Source organism: Schistocerca nitens, chromosome 8 (assembly GCF_023898315.1).
Source record: "Schistocerca nitens isolate TAMUIC-IGC-003100 chromosome 8, iqSchNite1.1, whole genome shotgun sequence".
NCBI classification, from domain to species: Eukaryota; Metazoa; Arthropoda; class Insecta; order Orthoptera; family Acrididae; genus Schistocerca; species Schistocerca nitens.
Window position 1 is genome coordinate 380,588,482 of NC_064621.1, and position 24,142 is coordinate 380,612,623.

Here is a 24,142-nt window from a genome sequence, read left to right on the forward strand (position 1 = left end):
CAATACACACAACTCATCTTAAGGTGGCTGATGTTGGAAGACAGGATATCTTGCAAGATATCTTGCGAAACATCTTTATGAAATACTGGAAGACTTACAGAATGCTATCCATCGGCGGTGGAGGCGGGAATGTACAATCTCTTTATCTCTAACAGCAGTAACTGTCTGCCGTTACTAAAATTAGCTTTTACATTTACAGGTTCCAAGTGGCATATGCATCGTAAAATGATTACACCTGCTTTCCACTTCCGTATATTAGAGAACTTCGTCGAAATATTTGCTGAAAATGGGGAGGTTCTAGTAGAGAAACTAAGACCTAAAGCTAATGGAAAGACGTTCGATATCTACCCATTCATTACACGCTGTGCCCTGGACATCATATGTGGTAAGTCTACACAATATCAAAAAGATAGCTGAAATAAACTGCAAGTTAAAAAAAGAGTAGAGAATATAATTTAATTTTTATTATAATACTCTGAAGCTCATCCAATACGATTACTTTAGAAACAGAAGTTCGGAGAGCAAATAACTCCATCTTCCAAAATTAGAAAGGACGATACTAGCTTCAAGGGAAGTACCTGTGTTTGGCACATCCGCTGTATGACTACGAGTACTTACACAGGTCATAGATTACGTTGATTTCATACTTTTCACATTATCACCCGGTACAGCGGCAACAGGTTTCTAAGCCCTCTTGAAGTTTGCACCGTAACAGAAGCAGACAATAACCCCAGAAAATGCTAAACCATGGTTTAGCTCACTTTTCATTCTTCTGAAAATGTGTGAGTTCACATGCCGGTGAGGCATTCTTAAACCTGTGGTTAATGATTATTACCATAATTTATATGCAATAGATGGATGAGCATTAATACACACAACTCACCGGACAAAATATTAGTCACCCTCAGAGATATGATTACGATGCCAATTTAACACTTATTTCATAACACACAGTGCATTTAAGCTGTTTATTTTTATTTTTAGATGACCGGTTTCGGTGTTCTAAGAGATTTTCAAATCTTACATTCTGTGCCGAGGAACAAAACATAACGCTTCAGTCACAATCCAAACGGACGCTAAAATAAAATAATGTAGTAAAAAAACCGCAGCTGATATACCCTAGATGATCTTCACGGCCGCGGGAATCCGTAACACTTATGACAAATGATGGAACGTATTTCGTCTCTTTCGTTACCAAGCTGTTGTCCTACCGACCGACTTTGCTACGTTTACGTTTACCAGAAGGCTCTGACTGTCGTTGGGTAGTGAATATTTGTCTATTTCGTCGCTTTTCATAACGGTACGTTTTTCTTTATAACACCAAAATACTCTTCATTACTTTCTCAACGTTCAAACTACTAACATCTAATACATGTTCTTCGCGCAGTGTAGTCAAGTTCCACTGCCATTGGGTACTAGTGACGTTATGAGAGAGACAAAGAGTAAGGCTTTCGCTATTTAACTGCCGGCAGCGGAGCGGTATGTAGCAGCGTTCTCCACGCCCGTATACATCAGTTGCGCACTTACACTACATCACTTTACGTTTGTGTCCGTCTCGATTGTAACTGAAACATTATGTTTTATTCCTCTTCACAGAATGTGAGATCTGAAGGTGGTCTCTTAGAAGATAGAAACTGGTAGCCTAAAAAAAAAAAGAAAATAAACAGCTTAAATGTGACCACGATTACATTGAAAGCAATTATAATTTCATGAAGATTGCTCTTTTTCCTGGCACTATTTTTCAAGAAATTATAATTTAATACGGTGTAATTTCAGTTGTGGACTTCATATCTGCCTGGATTCCTTTAGGATGTGAGCCCGCAAGGTTGTGCAGGTACGTTCCATTCCTGTTAAGTCACTCGCTGATGATCTTATCGCGCAGTTATACCAAATTTGCGGGGATGCTGATGCCGGCGTCTTACTGTCCCAACATATCCCACATATTTTCTGTGGGGTTCAAGTCAGGTGATTTTGCAGGCTAGTCGAGATGTGATATGGTGGGGGAGTGTTTAGAAAACCTCTCACACATTTTTCCAGCCCACTGAACTTTGTTGTTGTCGTCGTCTTTATGTGCCTGTACGAGCAGAAGCCTTCTGCGAGAGGTCCGCCTCTAAATGTCCATCGTATGCATTTCTCGACGCAATGTTCTCTCGCTAACAGGTGGACATCCCCTTCCTTCAGTGCGCGCAACAGTTCCTATCGGGTTTCGAAGCGATTTTGGTTCTCAAGCCGCAAAACGCGTCTCTGGTCCCTCAGTGGGGATCATTTTCCGACCACAATTCTGCCGTCGTATTTCACTGATGGTGTAGACGTTGAAGAGTCCGCCGCAAAACACCAACAAATCCAACTTCATACATAGTATGACCATGCGCATGGCCCAACACGACTTCCCCTTTTTGTGCTACTCTTTCATGTCCTTACATTTACCCATGTTTTCGTACAATTTCTGCTAGAAACATAAGTGTCTCACTTGTCGTTACTGCCTTATGCTCACGTAGGAGTACTGTGCGTGCGGTTGAGCACGCGACACAATCGTTATGCCATCTGTAAAGGCTTAACCATCCCCATCCATACGTGAGTGAGAATTTGGGTGACTAATTGGTTTGACAGGTGAGCTTAGCTATTGTTTACGTATTGTCACATCTTCTAGGCTGTAGACAACATTCTTTCTCCTGTCGGACCCGTGTTAGACAATTCCTGTATGACATAAAGGAAGCAACATTTCGGAAATCACCTGACTTTCGTCCTTGGTCGCTGACTATGATATTCCCGCAATATATCAGCGCCATACTCACGGTGGGTGATGGTGTCTCCACAGTAGTAGTTACTGGCACTGCAAAATACCGTAAAGCAGCAGTAATGAATCTCTTCACCTATTTACACACAATATGTTACTTTCTTTTACGTTCATATTGAGTTTGCTAGACTCTGCACCAGTTATTGATCCCCTCCATTTCTCTCATGTTGCAACCTTCATAAAGACGAGAGTATCGGCTCCAAAAAAAACCTCATAGAGCTTCCAACGTTATCTACTATATCATTTACGTAGTAAACTGTAATGATCCGGTATCACTCCCCTCGGGTACTGCAGAAATCACCGTAATGTCTGTCGAATTCATCCAGTTAAGAATAACGTATTGGGTTCAACATCTTAGTAAATTTTGAACTCATTCACAAACATGGTCCGATATTCAATAAGCTCGTATTTTGTTCACTGAACGGCAGTGCGAAAATGTATCGAATGCCTCACGGAAAAGCCTAGAAGATGTCTTTATTCAGCCGTGAAAGCGAATACTTGATGACGATGATAATTATACAGCCTCGGAAAAAAATAACAACGTCAAGAATGAATGATAATTAATTGAAACCTTCAGCTGCCGACAGGTGTTGTTGATATACCTCGATGGGGACAGCTGAAAATGTGTTCCCCGACCGGGATATCCTGCTAACATGGCAGACGCTCTAACCATCTGAGCCACCAAGGACACAGATGAATAAAGCGACTGCAGGGACTTATCCCTTAGGTCTCACGGGAAGCGTGGAAGGGATAAGTCCCTGCAGTCGCGCTATTCATCTGTGCCCTCGATGGCTCAGATGGATAGAGCGTCTGCCACGTAAGCAGGAGATCCCGGGATCGAGTCCCGGTCGGAGCACAAACTTTCAGCTGTCCCCGTCGAGGTACAGCAACAACACCTGTCGGCAGCTGAGGGTTTCAATTAATTATTATATATTTTAGAGAAGCTGCACGGTCATCAATGGTATCTGTTCTTTCGAGAACAGTTACTATCGTCGTATACATCAACAATGAGTTGTGCGATATAAACGAAAGTCGGTGAGCGTTTTCCTACATGTGAAAGATGATGTCTGTTAAAATTTTGCACCAGTCGCATAGGAGTGGTGCTAGCAGCGCCGCTATGAGAATGTAAATCAGGTTTCCATTAAATACATGCAGTAGCGCTAGTAAACGTTATTTATCTTTCTGATTGAACGTGGTGAGTTTATGTCAGTCAAGAATGCCTTTAAGGCGACAAAGACGATATTATCAACACCCCTCTGAGTTTGGACGAGGTGGTACATGAGAAGGCTTCGAGGAACACGATATTCCTTTTGCGATACTTCAGAGAGCCTTTGGCAGGGATGTATCCACTGTGCAGTAAGACCGTACTCCGGACGCTACCGAGAGGGACGGCCAACGTGTTCGGCGTATGGCTCTGGCGCATCCTACTGTATCTGCAGCAGCAATCTGAGCAGCAGTCGGCCGCAGAGTGATACAACGACCTGTTAAACATCGGTTACTACAAGGATGGCTCCGAGCCAGACGCTCTGTAGCGTGCATTCCACTTACCCCAAACTACTGTGATTTGCGATTTCCGTGGCATCAAGCAAGAGCTCATTGGAGGGCTGTTGTATTGTACAATGAAAGCAGGTTCTGCTTCGGTGCCATTGTTGGCCGAGTGATGGTTATGAGGCCAGTTGAGGGTCTACAACCAACCTGTCTGCTTGCTAGATACACTGGACCTACACCTGGAGGTATCGTCTGGGGTCCGATCTCGTATGACAGCAGAAGATTTCTCGTGGTTATCACAGACAGACTAACTGCAAATTTGTACGTCAATCTGGTGATTCGACCTGTTGTGCTGCTATTCGTGAGCAGGATTCAGTGGGGTTTTTTCAACAGGATAACGCTCGCCCACATACCGCTTATGAAACACAATATGCTCTACAGAGTGTCTAGATATTTCTTTGCCCTGCTTGATCATCAGATCTGTCTCCAGTCGAGCACATATGGGACATCATCAGACGACAACTCCAGTGGAATCCACACCACCAATATACATCGCATCGTGACCGACGTGAATGAACGTCTACATGCTTGCATTTGACATTCTGGCAGTTACATCTGTTATTAATGTGCCAACGTTTCACATTTGCAATGACTTATCCCGCACTTACATGAACCTGTGATCAAACAATATTAACCATTTAAATATGCTACATAGACAAATGTATTCCAGAAATTTTATTACTCTACATTAATTAGTTTTTGCTGTTACCATCTTCTTCTGTCAGTGAGCCTGCTCAGTGCTTTGCAATTGCCAAATACGAAAGGGAATGGAATATACATTCTAAACTCCTGTCCCTCTCTTTGTCCATCAGCTCCTTCGCACTGTCTTTACTCCTCCACTCCCCCTCTTTATGCAGCAGCTCCTACCCATAGTCATCTCCACCTCCCACCTCTTAATGATCTTTTCCTACACCCCCACCCCTTGCCCCTCTCCCTCCTCTTACGTCTGTCTCAGGCCTTTAACGTTGTTTATTGTTACTACAAAGAAAACCTTCATTGGGAATTGAAGTGTATTAAAATGAATGGGTAAATGGATCATTGGTATACGGAATTTAAGACAGACCTCTCAGGCTCCTAGTCTGTGGAGATAGTAGCTTCAATAACAGTATTTCACATAGTTTTAATCTACGAATAGGCAAGATGTCAAACCGATAAGCCACAAATACACCTTTCCTGTTTTCTGTAAAACCGACGGTTTACATGCCTCGCTCTAGTAGTTGAATCCGATTTGTAGACAGAAAACGATGCTCATTTTCACCGCACAGCAGAGCACAGTGCAGAATTTTCTTTCACGCTATTGGTTTTAACAGGAAACTGGAGCATTTTCGGTTGTGTGAACATTTGAAGTAAATCGGTCAAGAAATTTTCGAGATTTCTGCTAAAAGCCTTTCTCGTTTATATCCTATGTACAAAAAACATGTGTAGTCTATATTCGTCCGAGTGTTTATTGGAGTACTATGACTTGTCTTAGTATAGCTTAACGCGTTACATGAAATTTGTATGCATTTTCATGTCTCATGTGCATGTTTTATGTCTGTACAATGTGCATGGATAATGCTCTTCCTTTAGACATTGAGCTACAAAGTGAAATCAGCTGAGAAAATCAGGCAGTACTATAGCACCAATGCGTCCAATTCCTATGCCATGTACAAGTTTCGTAGTATGTAAGGCTGCAGGACTTCATATGTCGTTGAAATTAATACACGTTGTGCAATTTTATTTTCAAAAGTTTCGAAATTGCATTATACTGACAAATTGTTACATTCTTTTGACCAGAAACAGCAATGGGAACTTCAGTCAACGCCCAGAATGAGACACAATCTGCTTACGTCAGCGCCATTTACAGGTGCGAGTTTGAAAATTAAGTATTTCATGTTATAGATATCATAAAATTATTATACGTTAAGCCCTTTCCTGTGTTAATGTGAAGCACTCCATTACTCTTATTTAAGATGAACTTTCTTTGCAAGTGGAGAATGATCTTGCGATAAAGTACTGTATCATCTCACTTTTAAGCTAGTGCTTCAATGCCATAACTAATATAATCATAGTGTTCGAGAATCAGATGCTGTACGTTCTCTTTTGTAAGCGAGCAGTTTCTACACATGTACAGGAATTAATAGGTGTTAAAGCTGACCTGCAACGCTTCAGTACAATAAGTAGTTCAGATCATCTAAAATATGTAATTATCTAAAAATTTTGCCCATGCTTCATAACAAGGTTAATGTTATAGCTTTGGGAAATTTTTGTTTACAGTATCAGCGAGCTCACCATAAAAAGAATGATTAAACCATGGTTGCACACTGAGTTCATTTTTAAAAGAAGTTCAACAGGAAAAGAGTTCTACAAACAGCTGAATATCTTACACGGCTTTACAAAGAAGGTATTGAAAACATGTTGCCATTACGTTTTAATCAGCTGTGTCTCTTTGCCTCTAGTACTAGACATATTATGAACTAACCTTATTTTTAAAAGTAATGCTGTAACGTAACAGTATGTAACGTTAGTGAATAAGTGATTAATAAAGTACCATCTGGGCGTCATACTATGCGTTAAATATGGCTAACAATTAAATAACATTTAAAGGGTTATTTTAAAAAGTGGGTGAGCCACATAGTTATTCGGATACGCCACTTCCAGATATATTAACTCACTGATGATTAGATCGTGCAAATCTGCTAAATTGGTACGTTTCACCAGCCGTTCCATATAGTCGCAGATATTTTCCATGCAGCTGAGATCGCAAGATTTCCCCCGAACGTATGCGTACAGCCTGAGGAACACGGCTATTGTCTTCCTGGAAGACAGGCGTGTCCATATTCAACATTAACATATAGAACAAAAGAACAGTACATGGTCTCGGAGAATTTTTTTAAAAAAATTGCCTGGTTAACTACTGAGTGGGCCCCAGTTATTTTCATTTAATTTATTTAACTTGATCAGACCTTCTCTTACATCGGACCAGGGCTGCACACATACAGTAATTTTTACATCACAGTTACGTAAAAAAATAATTTTCATTTGATAAATAGCAATAAAATAATATTAACAGGATTCAAAAATTTTTGAATGTATGTAGAGACAAAGTGAATGAACATCATTGATTAAGAAATAATAAAGTTAATATTAGCAGTACTAATACTACTGCTGTTGCTGCAGCTGCTACCGCTGATGATAATAATAATAATTATTATTATTATTATAGTGATAGCTGCAGATACAAAATGCACTCGTGAGAATACAAATACGATATTTTCTATCATAGGAAATAGTGAAGGATATAAATGTAGGTATACCGCTCCAGCTCAGAGCATTGGGAAAAGACGACGATCTGGTTGGAAAGAGGGATGTAATGGCTAACAAGTGCGTCCATGGACAAAGCTAGACATAATTGTTGCTTTAGTCAGATACCTCATTAACTGTTTATTCAAACTGGAGATATTATTCAGTTCTCTTATATAAAGAGGGAAGTTATTCGAGAAGCCGGTGTTTGCTGCTGAAAAGGACTTAGCTTAGTTTTGGAGGGACACAGAAAGGATTTTGCTCTGGGGAGTGTTTCCGCTATGTACGAGGGCCGTTTTTTTTTCAGCCTCCGATAGGCTATGAGTAAAAGACAGGTTTCTTAGAAATCAGTTATTTTATTACCAAAAGTTTTGTACACTTATGGTTAATTTTCAACATAATCACCGAAAAGGTTAAGACATTTATCGTATCTGTGGACAAGCTTTGCAATACCCTCTTCAAACAATGTTGCCTCCAATGATGTCAAATGAGCATTGACGTTGTTTTGCAGATCTTCGTTGGTTTGAAAGTGTTGTCCTCCTAGCCACGTCTTCAGGTGAGGGAAAAGGTGAAAGTCGCTGGGTGCCAGGGCAGGACTGTACGGCGAATGATCGAAAATGTCGCATTGAAATTGTTCAAGGAGCCGTTGGGTTGTGCCAGCAGTGTGTGGACGAGCATTGTCACGGATCAACACAATTCCTGAAGTCAGCATTCCTCTTCGTTTGTTCTGAATGGCTCTCCACAAACGTCGTAAAGTTTCACAATAAACAGCTGCATTGACAGTGGTTCCAGGCTGCGTAAACTCTACAAGCAACACTCCTTTTGGTCCTAAAACACGGTACCCATAACCTTTCTGTTGTTGAATGTTTTTTGAATTTTTTTTGGTTTATTTGGTGAATTTGGATGCATCCATTGTTGTGATTGTCGTTTTGTTTCCGGTGTGTCGTATTGGATACAAGTTTCATCTCCAGTAACAACTGATTTCAAAAAGTTCTCTCCTTCATCTTGATAACGGCCACGGAAATTCAAAACTGACCCCATTTCGTGACTTCTGTGGGCGTCCGTAAACATTCTTGGAACCCAACAAACACAAAGTTTTTTGTAGCCTAAATAATTTTCAGTAACGATAGAGTGTAGCCTACGACAGAACCTGAAACTTCCGGAATTTCCATAGACAAAGCAGTTACGGTGAACTTACGATTTTCTCTAACCATTCTGTCAACTCGTTCAACAAGTAGGCTGTAACGACAGACTTCCGTCCTTGGCCCCCTTCATCATGCACGTCATTTCTGCCATCTTAAACTTAGGCATCATTCACGCACAACACCATCAGGCATGTAGTTATTACCGTACACTCGGCTTATTCTATGGTGAATTTCTGCTGCTCTATTCCCTTCTGCTTGCAGAAGCTGAATTACTCTTCGTAATTAACACGTGGCTGGAGCAACAATGACGGCAGCCATGTTTACGTGGCTGTAGTGGAACGCAAACTGATACCTTGAGGTGGGCAATGGCGGAGTGTGTAGAGCGAGAGTAGCGCAAGTAGCCTATTTCGCACGTCCACTTTCTGCCGCTCGCGTAGTTTCTATACTAAACGATAGGAGGTTGAAAAAAACGACTCTCGTAGTTCAGACAAGAGCATTAAAATAGACGAGTGTATGTTGATAAGACATTTAAGGAGGCAGAGTGTGCGGGAATCTCTGCGCTTGTCTGCACATAGATAGGATGGCTGTGCATGAGAAGGTGAAATTTGTTCAGAGTCGAACGACACACTACAGCGAATGCGGTAGTTCATTAGCAGTTCCAGGCGCTGTGAGCCTTTTCCTGAGAATGATCTTGCTGGATAACATCGCTGTAACCAACACTCAGAAGTATGGAAGTTTGTACAAGTTTCTTTTTTCAAGTCAAAAAGGAAGAGCTTCTTCTTTGTAGGGCGTGGAGAGACGCTGATGCCTGCTTGTATTGCAGCTACGTGCTCAGCCCACTTTAGCTCCCACACTCTTTGCTGGAGTGGGGTAGATATTTGGCGCATTAGGATTAAAGATGCTTGGGATTCCTGACATTTCCTGACATTTCGGGGTAATGTGCTTAGAATGACCAACCAGAACGGCTCGGGTTTCGAACAGGTTGACCTTTAACCCTATATCCACTGCGCATTTGATAGTGTGCACAAATCAGTACTGAAACGCTCAATAGCTGTCTCCAAGTTTATTGATTTTTCACTTAAACTGGAAGTCATCAGCACCCAATAAGACAAAACTGATAACACGCAATTGACGTACAATGAAAAGAGTATAGGACCTAATACTGAAAGCTGTGGGACTCCTGATACTATCTCTCTCCATCGTGACTTTTGGTTGCCTGACATGACACATTACTGGCGAGACGTCAGGTACAAGCGAAACCACTGCATTGCACTTGCAGGGAAATTTAGGCTGCCAAATTTGACACTAAAGATGTCGAAGTCGAAGTGTGAAGAAACATCCCAAAACATCACAGAACCACCTCCAGTCTGAATCACATTCCGCAAATTTGCTGATAAAAGCCTACTTGGGCTGTCTGTGTACTTGATGCCTTGTATCATTTGAAAAGAGACAAAATTGCGACTTGTTGCACTGCGCTACGTGCGTCCAGTCAGTTACTGTTCAACTTCTCTGTTATTTGCCCTCTGAGGAAGTTCATACTGCGAGCCTTTTGTGAGGTACTCACTCCAAATGTCCATTGCATGCCATCCCCTTCTCAAAGCTCACTCGGAAGCTGGTTGAGATGAACCTGCATTCACCGCCAACAGGACTGTCTGTCGGGTTTGAAACCTATTTTTTCATCAATATGGAGTGACACTCATACCCTTTCTCCATGGGTCAGCAACTTTTTACCGCCAATGTTGTACAGCTGCGAATGATACACCTTTCCACGTTGATACACCGACAAATAGGGCATCTTCATTCGGGACATATGAAGCGGCAGGGAGGTGGTTGGTGACTGGCAAAGCACTGAGCTAATTAAATCGTATTTCCATAAACAACAGTTTATTATTTCTTAAGCAGTGCAATATGTTAACAACAAAAGATAACACTTAGGGTGGAAGATACAATGAACTTTAAGCAAAAATTTAACCCAAAAGCAGTTAGGTACAATTATCAAAATTCTGAAAGAACATAACAATTGTGAAAGTACGGAAGCTACTAAAATAAAATACAAAAACGAGTCTTACCAATTTTCAATCAAGGGCTTCTGATCAATCGATAACAAGAATAATAATAACAACCTTGAACAACTAATTTAGAGTCCTAGGCCCAATCAGGTTGTTACAGAACAGTTCACTAGAATACATGAAGGCCTACCCAAAAAGAAAGTCTATAATGTTAATCCAAATATGCCATTGCCGGCCGACCGGCTACATTTTGTAACACATTTAAATTCCTGGCCCAGGGTCAATCATATGTTTGTGAGCCCTCTTGAAATGTTAAACATACACAGATTACTGACCTTAGGTACAGGTGAGGCCCACTGAGAGAGCGAGAATGATTTTAAAACACTCTACATCTCTACATCACCAGTACACAAAAGGCGAGACCACTCAAATGCAGTACAGCAGAAAACGAATTCCACTAAAGTGCGAGCATGAAATTAGCTGGCCAGGTGTTTTATCAAGAGATAACGTACCTCTAACTCATGGTGTATAATGGAGTAAACCAAAAGTTGAGGTGCCTCTAACCACCACTACCCCTTTCTTTAATTAGCTGTGAACTTAGTTCCACTTGGGGGCACATAGGACAACACAGCAAGGCCCACTTCTGTGGTCTCTCTTGAATTCAGTACAGCAATAATTATGAAATGACCATTAGCTCCTTACAAAATACAAACTGCATTAATCCTAATACTACTAAAATAAGAAAACATATGCACCAATGAGCGGGCAGTGTTTACGACCACAGCAAATACGAATGCCAACAAAGTTTTGGAGCAGTTACTCGAGCAAGCAGCTTCCTACAGAATATAAAAAGGCGCAGATTGTGCAGACACTAGTAAGTCACGCCACTCAGCGGTATGGTAAAAGACGGCCTGAACTGCCAATAGTAAACTTAATCACTAACCCATGTTCGCCAGACACGCTATAGATGGATATATACAGCCCAGTTCAGAAACAAACAAGCTCATGCATGCTCCACAGTATATCAGGCCAGCCACAGGAAAATTAGACACACAAACTAAAAAGATAACTGGAATGCTGAGGGTCAAAACACTTCTTTATCAAATTCAAAATCGCTGTCCAGAGCTGGAGATGGGCACTCACCATTAAACCCACAGTCATGAAGAAAGACAGATTCCCACGCTAAGTTTGCTTTCTCTAAATGGTTGTGTGGCTGACAGTTTGAATTCGAACCACCGTCTCGACGAGAACAACACACTCCCCAAGCCAGGCTGCCTACTTCACGCTATGTTCAGTCCACAGCGAAGTCAACACATCTTCAGCAACTGTGGGCCTCGAACTATACACAGTTCCGCCGCGAAGACAGGATTCCATGCATATAGCGTGCATGTCCATATATTGCTACTCGACACTGCCTCCCTGCCCCTGGTAGGAAAACATCCTTCGGTTACCCAGAAACCAGTCAGAGACATTTGCCGTGATTGGCAAATATCCATATAAGCAAGAAACTCCAATTATGGAATTTGCATGGTTCAATGCGGTCATGGGCACCTTTCAGCATGAAAATTCCTTTCTGCCATTCTGTTGTGCCTCCATCTGCAACCATTTTAATGCGCTGATTAAATACAACTGGGTGGCACATGCACACTACCTGACAGCCACGACTTGCATCAGCCGTGGATGGTCAAACAATAACACAATTCCCTATGGCTCTATGGCAAGGTGCAAGTCTTTCAACTGGCTGCCATTTCGGCGACTTGTATGTCCCTATACTACCCGAGTTATCGAACCATATATCGTTCCTGTCCACTTCTCATGTCATGGGAAGATAAAGGCTACATTAAAGAGTGACTGTAAAGCCCATAGTCTGACTGGGACTCGATAGAGCGACCACCAGGTCTGACGTTCAAACGACCACCTGCTACTATTTCTACATCGTTCACATCGTTCCATAGCGATCAGTGTCCTCTTTTTAATGGGGTGTCTAATATTTTGTTCCATCAGTTCTTTTCTACTTGAGAATGCTCTTGATGGTAACATTTCTCTAGCAGAATTTGACAAATCGCCACCAGGGCAGACGTATTACCCACGTTCGTATTTTATAGGCTCATAGAACTTTGGAATCGAACAAGGAGATACGTGATTAGACACTGAACTCGTAGAGGTCAGAGGTTCAAATGCCTCTCTGGCCATTAGAGATCAGAAATAAGCTCTGTATATTCGCTTTAAACTCGCCAGCATGTTCAGTGATGATACCTACAAATTTATCGTCTCTGTATTCTCGGAGATTCGACTCGTGAGTATCCGCCACTGCCCGTTTAACCGAAAACTCATCACTTGATGTTGTTGTCGGGTGCAAGTGTACTATACCAGTGTAGAAAGGAGAGCGAGAAAACGAGTTTCCGACTATAACTGAGAATACAGCGTTGTCGCTACTTATTCAACTGTTGGGCACAAATCTATTATGTATCAATACAGTGACCGATATGTTAGTATGCAATACTGTTCTCTTTACACACACACAATACATACACTGAGGTGACAAAGGTCACAGGTAGCCGGTCACTGTGGCCGAGCGGTTCTAGGCGCTTCAGTCTGGAACCGCGCGACCGCTACGGCCGCAGGTCCGAATCCTGCCTCGGGCATGGATGTGTGTGATGTTCTTAGATTAGTTAGGCATAAGCAGTTCTAAGTTCTAGGGGACTGATGACCTCAGATGTTAAGTCCCATAGTGTTCAGAGCCATTTAGTCACAGGTACCTCCCACTATCATGTCGGACCTCCTTTTTCCCAGTTAAGCGCAGCAGTTCGACGTGGCATGGACTCAACAAGTCGTTGCAAATCCCCTGTAGAAACATTGAGTCACGTTGCTTTTATAGACGTCCATAATTGCGAAAGTGTTACCGATGGTGGATCTTGTGCACGAACTGATCTCCCGGTTATCTCCGCTAAATCTTCGATGGGAATGATGTCGGGCGATCTGGGTGGCTAAATAATTCGCTTAAATTGTCCAGAACGTTCTTCAAACCAGTCGCGAACAATTGTAGCCCATTGATATGATGCATTGTCATCCAAAAAAATTCCATCCTTCTTTTGGGATAATGAAGTTCATGAAAAGCTGAAAATGGTCTCCAAGTAGTCTAACATTACATTTCCAGTCAATGATCGGTTCAGCTCGGCCAGAGGACCCCATCCATTCCATGTAAACACAGACCCTACCATTATGGAGCCATTGCCAGCTTGCGTAGTGTTTTGTGGACAACTTGGATCGATGGCAAAAAATGTGTGCGAAATTTTGTGGGACTTAACTGCTAAGGTCATCAGTCCCTAAGCTTATACACTACTTAACCAAAATTATCCTAAGGACAAACACACACACCCGTGCCCGAGGGACGACTCGAACCCCCGCCGGGACCAGCCGCACAGTCCATGACTGCAGCGGTTCAGACCGTTCGGCTAATCCCGCGCGGCTGGATCGATGGCTTCGTGAAGGCTACGCCATCATCAGCTTTTACCAATAGAAATCGCGACCCATCTGACCAGGACACTGTTTTCCAGTCGTCTAGTGTCCAACCGATATGGTCGCGACCCCAGGAGAGGCACTGTCTTGCTTCTACCATAGCCCACTGACACCATATTTCGCCGCACTGTTCTAACGGATACGTTCGTCGTATGTCCCTCATTGATTTCTACTGTTATTTCATGCAGTGTTGCTTGTCTGTTAGCACTGACAGCTCTAAAAAAACGCTGCTGCTGTTGGTATTTAAGTGAAGACCGTTGTCTAGTGTGATGTTTGTAGTGAGAGCTAACGCCTGAAAGTTAGTACTCTCGGCTCTTTTGACTCTAAGTATCTCAGAATGTTGAGTCACCTAATGATTTCCGATATGAAAATGCCTTACGCGTAGCTCCAATCGTTCACCCCGTTTAAGGCCTGTTAATTCTCTTCGTGGTTCCCCTGAAAAGACTTCATGTCTAAAATTTTGCATATGTAAAGCAAAAGAGCTATGTTTAACGGAAATATATAACAAAATATGTGGGATTAATATTTTGCGATAAATTTGAATTTTTAATTTTTATTGTCTTTTATATAAAAAGCCATAACTCAAATTTTAATCATGCAATTAATCTGAAAATTTTATTGTAGTGCCCTGAGAAGATTATAAGACCACTGGAATACAGTTATTAATTTATGGTACAAACTGTATCATTAACAGAGTTTTTAATTTTGCACATCCAAAATAACTTTTTTTCTACACAAACATCTAAAAATCAGAATGTAGTTGCAGGATCTAGTATTTTTTAGTTCCAGGGAAACAGCAACATGTTGCGAACAGCTACTGAAAATTTCATAGCATTAGCGCATATACTTTTTGAGAAAAGGCTTCTAATAACGTAAAAAATGTAAAACAGAGACAGTGAGATTCAAAGATTTTCTTCTCATACTTCTACTTGTAATAAGCTTAACTCAGTTTTAAAATCCTCCATACTGATACTCCTCATCCTCCAGGTTTCTCCTCTCTCCTCTTCGGATATGCCTGGCCTGTATTTGCAGGTAAGACACTGATCTGTTAGCTTCCTTGACCCTGCTCTCGTCGATGGTGTAAAATGGTTTTGTTGTAAACACACGAGGATATCTACCAACTCTCTTCATCATTTCTATTCTGCCATTATTTCCGTTATTGTAACATAAAACTGCATCAAATATACCTATTTTGAGTACTTCAGGTCCACAGAATTTACTTTTTGTGCATCTAATCCAAATTAAATTATTAAGGCTTTCATTTGCATTTTGTGTCTGTCCGTGAAAACACTTCCTCAATAAATAAGGGTTTGCAAGAAACCTGAATGTGGGCTTAATTGCATTCATAAAAGGTTCTGGTAATGAGTGTTTATGTGAATACGTCTCATTTCTGTTGTTGAACTTACAGCAGTCGTCTTTCGGACACAGATTGTGCATTGGTGTTTGGTCAGTGGATAGTTTGTGGAAAAAATTGTCCACACAGCACGCCTCGTTGCCTCTAAATTATGTGCGTTTTTCCTGACAGCGCTCCCATAAAACAACTGAAGAGAATCCGTTTCTTCCAGAGTAAGCCTACCTTTTCCTCCTAGTGGTTTTCCATCCTCAAGTACTTCACCTTTCTTCTCTTTGAGTAAGCGACGAAGCCTACCACCAAGCCTCTTTTGGATGTGGCCAACACATTCCAACTTTTCTATTGCTGTATTGTACTGATTTTTATCTGTTACAGTTTTGAATGGAGAGAAGTCCCCACCGCCAAGGTACTTAGTATATCTAACACCATATTGGTCCCCAGATCTGGAGAACATCTTCACAACTGCAGCAGCCTCCATGCCCCAACTTAAGCCACTATAATTTTCAGAGCATGCTACTGCATGCTTTTCTTGCCACGTTATCTCACTGTCTTCATTGTTGGACATTTTCCTTGTTGCACACTGGTGGCAGTATTTAGAAATAATTTCTACATCTAAAACTTTATCTGAGTCAATACCAATAACAGATGCAACTCCATACATAGATGTGTGACCCCTTTTCATCCAGGTCCCATCTACAGACATACTAGATCAGTAAAATTTGTAGGAGATTCACTGTCATGAATATCTACCCCATGATCTATTTATTTTTGGTTTATTTCCACCAGTTCCTTCACTGCTTTCTTCATAGAAATTGTGGCAGTATCGCATACAGCTTCAGACATTTCTTTATTTATTTTTTCTATACTTGCACAAGATGTATGCATGTTCAGGAAACCACACAATAAATTACCTCATATCCACACGAATTACAAATTAATTTAAAATAACAAGCTATTCTCACTTTTCTTTCTTCAACAACAATCATGAATTATGTGTTTTTACAGCTCACATATGAACATGAAAACTTTATAGCCTGGCAGAGAAGCGCTAAAACAATAAGTCTGAATTCAGTGTAATCCATATCAACATTATTTACGTACGTACACAGTTCTCCTGTCCCAAGTTTCGATGCTGAAGCTGAGAGCTTATGTTCTTCATTTCGAGCTGCTTCCTCTTTTTTGTTAATAATCCGATTTCCATTAAACGTCCGTTTCCAAAACACAGTTTTCCCACCACACATTATGTATAAATCTTGACTTCCACTTAAAGGTTTGCGAATTCAAACTTCCACCAACTAACATGTATTAGTATTGTCAAAACGTAAACAAACCACATGCAAGAAAGTTTTCAGGAAAAAGATATAGATGTCAGCCAGAGATATAGATGTCAGCCAAAGATATCGAAAGAAAGCAGCCTTCATACTGACAAAAATTCCACTGAAGCAAGCAGTTTCCCAAATGTCGGAAAAGGGGGGAGTGGCCGCCAATGCAGAGTTAATCAGTTTAACAATTTAATGGCATTTCTAAAGCTGCTATCACACGCAACACAGATTAAACTGTGTTGATCAAGAAAATAATATTTTTGGAAAATCGTTTTTTTGGACCAAACTCCATTACATTTCCCCCATAAGTTATACTAAATTTGGAACTGATACGCAGATATTCACGTACTTCATACAGCGCAATTAGTCATATGTGCTGGCAGTTTTCCATCAACAAACATTCTACAACTTGTCATCAACAAACAACGGAACGTTTACTAGTTTTTTGTTTATTGTTGTCGCTATAGTTCGCATTATTTAGCGTGGCACTTATATAGATAGGCTTGGTTCCGTTGTATGTGAGGTGTTAAAGCACTCATTCCTTTTTATATTGTCGTTTCTTGGTGTTACACACATTTGGTATAATTTATCGCCAAAACGCAAGGTTTCTGCTGCCATTGCGCCATTGCACGTGTTGTCATAGCAATATCAAGTTCTTTCGTTTCATTCTATTTTTGTTTGGGGTGTGGCAGGTGATTTCAAAGTATTGCTGATGTCTGAGATGCTCATCTTGTGTTTATGTGTGTGTGTGTATGTGTGTGTGTGTGTGTGTGTGTGTGTGAGAGAGAGAGAGAGAGAGAGAGAGAGAGAGAGAGAGAGAGGAGTGGAGGGGGGAGAGGGACAGGGATTTATGTAGTGGCACATGGAAGATGGAAAGGAGGATTTAATCTAGAGGATAACCATATACTGTTTGCGGAGGTGTGGTAAATAGTTTTGTTTTACACAATGATGTGTATTCATTTAGTGCTTTCTTACCTTGGGCTCTTCATTTCTGGATGTGGTAATTCTCTTATAATGTTAATTTTTGGTGCGAGCTGTTATTACTTTTAAGAACTTTTAAAGAAGTTTCTATGTTCATTGCATGGTGATTATGTCCTCTTAGGTGATCAAAAAAGTTGAGAGGGAGCTATTACTCTTCAGTGCTCTGAGATGCACTGCATATTTGGTTCTAATATTCTTAAAAATGTGGTTTATGTATACAAACTGACAGCAATTACAATATAACTGCTGTATACCTGAATGAGTACATGTAGTAGTCGTAGTGGCCTGTCTTTGAAGTCTGTTCTGTATTTTGTTGTTACTGTAGTGTGTTATGCTGAGCCTTTTCTCTTTAATATGTTGCCCACGCTGTGTGTAACTTTGTTGTTGCATGTCACTGTGTCTGGCGATTTGTTGTGTGTTGCATTGAATCTGTCAGTGTATGTCTCTTGTAGCCTACTTCTGTACTTTTTGTTTATTTCATCCACTGTCTTTACCTCACAGTCATTCACCTGTGCAGTTTGATTTATTGTGTTTAGTCCTTCTACACATTCAAGTTTCTTCATAGTGTGTGTAGTAAGTACTACATGGTGAGTTGATTGGTTGTGGAAAATTGCACTGATGTTTGTAGGCTTCCTATGTAATGCTAACTCCTGTTTGTTGTTTACCTTGTGTATTGTTAGGTCTAAGAAATCTTTCATCTGTTTGTGTCTGTGTTGAACTGTATTTGTGGAAGAATAGTATTTATCTCATGAAATTATTTTATATGGGTGTGTGGTTCATCTATAAGGCAAATTATATTTAAAAATATCAGAATGAATGTTTTATTTTGTGCTGCTTCAGTTTTACAGTTTTGTCAAAGATTTGATTATATATATGATTCATGAATTTTTCAGCTAGGAGTTCACTGATTGGGGAATCCATAGTAGTCCTTCTTGTTGACAGTAAAATTTGTTTTTTAATCTGTAGTAATGCTGTGATGAGTTTCAGTATGGCTGATATTGGTTGCATATTTGTCACAGGTGTGTTGCCTTATAGTAGGCGATTTCTTTCTATTACATTGATTGTTTCTTCTGTTAGAATGTGTGTGTACATGGAAATTAATATTGCTGTGGTTAGTATGTTTTCATTTATTATTTTTTCTATTATGTCGTTTGAATAGCTTAGGCTACTGTTTACTGTGTATTTATATATTGTCTGTAACAATATATGTGTCTGTTTGGCTAAGTGAGAGGCTGTTGTGAGTCTGAAGTTTATCACATGTCTTGTTGGGATGTCGGCAAATTTTAGGTTATGATTTCAGAGTTGATGCTTTGGAGTTTTTCTGTATCATTCTTTTAATATGATGTTCACATAATAGCACAGATCACCATCGAACAAAGACATAATTTTGTTTAAAAATTAAAAAGTATTAAAACCAGTAACAGCTTGTAATAAATATTAAAAATAGAAAAGAATTATCATATCCAAAAATCAGTTGCACAAGGAAGGAAAGAACGAAAGGAATGTACCTTACTGTCCAATGAAACACTGGTTTCCAGAATAGAAGACATATAAATAATTGCTTCCCACTGAAAGGCATATGGTTAACCTTCAAATTAAATTCTCCTCCCCATCCTGCACACTACTCTCTCTATCTGCCTTTCCAAAACTCTCTCTTCTCTCTCTCTCTCTCTCTCTCTCTCTCTCTCTCTCTCTCTCTCTCTCACACACACACACACACATACACACACACACACATATACACACAAACATATACACATGCTAAGCATCTCAAATTTCAACAATACTCTGTAATTGTGTGCCAAACCGAACACAAACAAATGAACACCCCACAGCTATCACAGTACTTGAAATCGCGGTAAAAACCTTGTACTTTGCTGATGAATTATATCAAATACCTGTTTAACAGAAAGAAACGGCACCAGTAGAAATAAGTGTTCTACACAGCAAGTATATAAGTCAGGAAAGCAAGACAACAACATAAAAAAACGTAAGTAATATACAAAACAATGCGATCTATGCTGATTCTCAGTCAGAAATGAATTACAAACAGAAAAATGTAAAACGTTCCGTTGTTCGCATATGACAAGCTGAAGAAAGTTTGCTAGATATAAAGCTACCACCACACATAGGTAAAATCGACATGTGAGGTATAATGTACTTCCTTATTAATTTCCAAACTTATAATTCTCTGCCAAAAACCTTCAAATATAGCATATGTGAACAAGATATAAAGTCTTAACTTAGTAGCTTAGTGACGTATGTCTTAACTATCTACTGCATGTAAAGTAATGAAAGACGTCACCCATTAACCACTTCTTTGCAGATGTAAATACGTTTGAGTCAAAATTTCATGTAACCTACAGAACAGATAAACGTGCTACAACAATTTCTGGAAAGAAAATTAAAAAAATTTCATTGAAGACAGCATGTAGTGTGCAGAAATACATCTGAATAGTAACAAAACTATAAAAGAGTGTGTAATTCGTCTCCTCATAATATGTTGCCCTGCAGTATTTACAACCTGCTAACACAAGCCTTTGCTGTAAGTTACCATCATTACAACATAACTAACACTTTATCTAATCCAAGGTACCCGGTTTCGCAGCCAAGGTTGTTAAAGCATATCTATGCAGTAGTGCTCGACTCGGAGGTAAGGTGGATCGAATGCTGGTGGTGGAAGAAACTTTCCCTGGCAGTATTTGATCAGAAGGGGCAGTAGAGGAGGTGGTGTAAAGTTCCTGATCACGAGACTACCCAAATACCCTGGGTCACTGCTCCCCATCTCTTACGAAGCGAGAGCAAGTGAAACTGTTGTTGGTGATCCGTCTGTTGCACTACCAGAGTCTGTCTTGCTGGTGTTCGAGAGCAGTAGGCTGTATTCCAGCACAGGGTTTCTCCCTTTCGTCAAATCATTATACATCACAAACTTCACACCATAATACACACACTCACTACAGCAGTCTTTTGCTTGTACATGTCCACAGGTGAGTTTATTGATATCTTTTTCTTTATGATGTGTTTTATTTTTGTCTTTTGTGTGTACAGGTCCACCAGTGAATTTGTTGAGATCTTTTTCTTTATGATGTGTTTTGTTAAAAAAACACTTTATTTCATTATCTAGCTATTTGTTCATTAATTCCCTTGCGTATCATCAAGCTACATCACAGAAAAAATATCTGTAGTACATATAGCATTATATATTCCACATACTCGTGTGAAGGAAGCAGCATGCTATGACATTCGTAATAGGAGATTCACACAACCATAGTAGTCGTCTGAAATGCATATAAAAATGGGAGGAAAATGGGACCTTTAAGTGGTTTGTGTCACTGTGGCATCATAAAACACATTAAAATAAATCACTGTAACCATTTAAAACAAGAATGTAGATGGAGTCGCCATCGCCTCCAAATTCGATTTTACTAGATAAGATGCACACAGTAATTGGCGTACCGATACAGACGACACTTCACCTTTGTAAGTGACGTAGACCACACGACTTTCCCTGTGACATAAGGAGGCGGCTAAGAATGAAACATATCGATCCCAGTCGCGGTATGGTACATTTCTTAACTGGACACGGACATTATCCCACGCACTTAAACCCTGTGAGTCTCAGACAGACACCTATACGCACATGCGAGGAGGAAGGCTCCCCGGAACAGACTGTCTAATTCTGAGGGCAATATGTGAACAATAGACATACACTGCACTTAGACTACACTGAAACAGATAAGCATATATACACAGCAACAAAAGACGAAGAACAATGGGCACAACTAAATGTACTAACAAACACTATTTCAAAAACGAAACGTGAACACCTGCGGACACGACAGAACAGACGTGCCTATACGCAGGGTAACAACGATCTCCGGCGGGTGAAGAGCGGCAACAACAGTGACGGCGATAACAGTGACACTGAAGAGGAACAAGAGGAGGAGGAGGAGGAGGACATGTAGCAGTAAATAAGACACCTACAATTGTAAATCAGACATAACGTGCCAAAATGCACTGACAAAATGTACATAGCAGTCATATAATAGAGTAAATGTAGCGTAATGTGCTGGCAATCTAGCCAAGAAAGCACCCAGTGTTGTACATTGATGAATACCTGATGTTAATGCATGTGATTGTTATTTTAAAAAAAGTATTAGTCTTTGTCACATGTCGCAGATAAAAACAAAACAAAAAGCTACAAAAAAGTTTACAAACGAAAACTGGAATAATTATGACCTGTTTTAAAATATCAGATAATAAGTCTTTATACTTGCAATATATAAATAAAATAAAAATCTGCGTGCTAGTATATCCTGCACAAGCCTAACTGCACATGACTAACCACTGCAAGTTACATCCATCTGAACCTGATAACTGTTTTCATATCCAGGTCTCCCTTTCCTTTTTTTACCCTCACACTTCTCTCAATTGCCAAAAAGATTATTCTTTGAGGCGTCACGTCTGATTCTATCAACTGAACCTTTCTTTTACTCAAGTTGTACCATAAATGTATTCCCAAAATGGATTCAGTGACGCCACATTCGAACCACACATCCAGTCTTCAGCATTCTTCTGTGATATCATCTTTCAATTTTTTATATTCTCTTGTCGGCTGAACTGCTTATCGTTCATGTTCCACATCCATACAGCGTTACACTACAGACAAATACCTTCACAAAAGACTTCCTAAATTTTAAATTCATATTCTAATTAACTGATTTTCGTTTTTCAGAAACAATTTTCTTGCTATTTCTACCGTGCATTTTGTATCATCTCTCATTGACAATCATCAGTTACTTTGCTGTCCAAATAGACAAACTCATCTACTACGTTTAGTACCTCATTTCCTAAGCTACTTCCGTCAGTATCACCTGATTTACTTCGACTGTCTTCCATTTTTCTTATTTTCATTTTTTTGTTCATCTTATGACTTCTTTTCCAGATAATATTCTTTCCGATGAAGAGCTTTTTCAAGCCCCTTCTCGTCTCTTAGAGAATTGCAGTGTCATTAACAAATCACATGGACTGTGCGGCTGGTCCCGGCGAAGGTTCGAGTCCTCCCTCGGGCATGGGCGTGTGTGTTTGTCCTTAGGATAATTTAGGTTAAGTAGTGTGTAAGCTTACGGACTGATGACCTTAGCAGTTAAGTCCCATAAGATTTCACACACATTTGAACATTTTTGAACAAATCACAAAGTTTTTATTTCTTCTCCTTGAACTTGAATTCGCTCTCCAAATTTCTGCAGGGTTTCCTTCACTGCTTGTTTATTGTACAGGTTAACTAATAAAGGAGCTAGGCTACAACCCCGTCTCATTCCCTTCTAGAGCACTGCTTCCCCTTCGTGTCGTGACACTTATAACTGCAGTGTGGTTTCTGTATGAGTTGAAAAAACGTTTCGCAAACTATGTTTTATCCGTGCTACTTCAAAATTTCAACGTATGTAATATGTTTAACTTTTTCTAAATGCACAAATGCTATTAACGTAGGTTTGCCTTTCTTCACCCTGTCTTTTAAGGTAATTCGTAGAGTAAATGTTGCCTCGCGTGTACCCACATTTCTCCGTAACCCAAGCAGAACTTGCCCGAGGTCGAATTCTACTTGTTTTTTTCATTCTTCTGTAAATAATTCGTGTTAGTGCTTTGCAGTTGTGACTTATTAATTCAAAAGGAAATGAGTTCACGTACTTTTTCGGGAACAGTACAGACAAGGTTTCAGTCACTGTGTCACGGCTGACGACACCAGCGATATCTAACGGTAGCTGCAAAGGCTACTTCCAAATCTATTAAAGAGAACGGACTAAACAGAACAAAAATTAAAGAAAACAGAGTACCATTTTACCGGAATGGGTATTATAAAGGTTATACTCTAGGCAGATGTTCAATACAGACGATGCTGTAACGTCCTTGTGTTGCGGATGACTTGCTGTACTTATATCGATTTGTGGGTAATTTCCGTTGACAGCCACAGCGCGCACGTAATGTACGAAAAGGTACAAGTGATCTAAACAACAAGTAATCTAATGCCAACATGTTCCTAAACTTCGTAAAATTTGTATGTCTTTACTTCAAAAACAATACAAAATCATTGAAGATGCCACAACTATGGTGAAATATATTAATAGATTAAATAAAACAAAAATTGTATTCTTCTTGCAGCAAGACAGACTTTCTATAGCTCATTATTA

At 40.1% G+C, this 24,142-nt stretch overlaps 1 protein-coding gene across 1 annotated transcript in view; it reads left to right on the forward strand.

The window, feature by feature from the left end:
• Window positions 1–24,142, forward strand: part of LOC126199581 (uncharacterized) — a 252,274-nt gene that overhangs the window by 49,901 nt on the left and 178,231 nt on the right. The window contains exons 4-6 of the mRNA XM_049936505.1: window positions 200–385; window positions 6,122–6,191; window positions 6,602–6,728. Coding sequence (XP_049792462.1) covers window positions 200–385; window positions 6,122–6,191; window positions 6,602–6,728 — 383 coding nt within the window. The remainder of the gene's footprint in view (window positions 1–199; window positions 386–6,121; window positions 6,192–6,601; window positions 6,729–24,142) is intronic.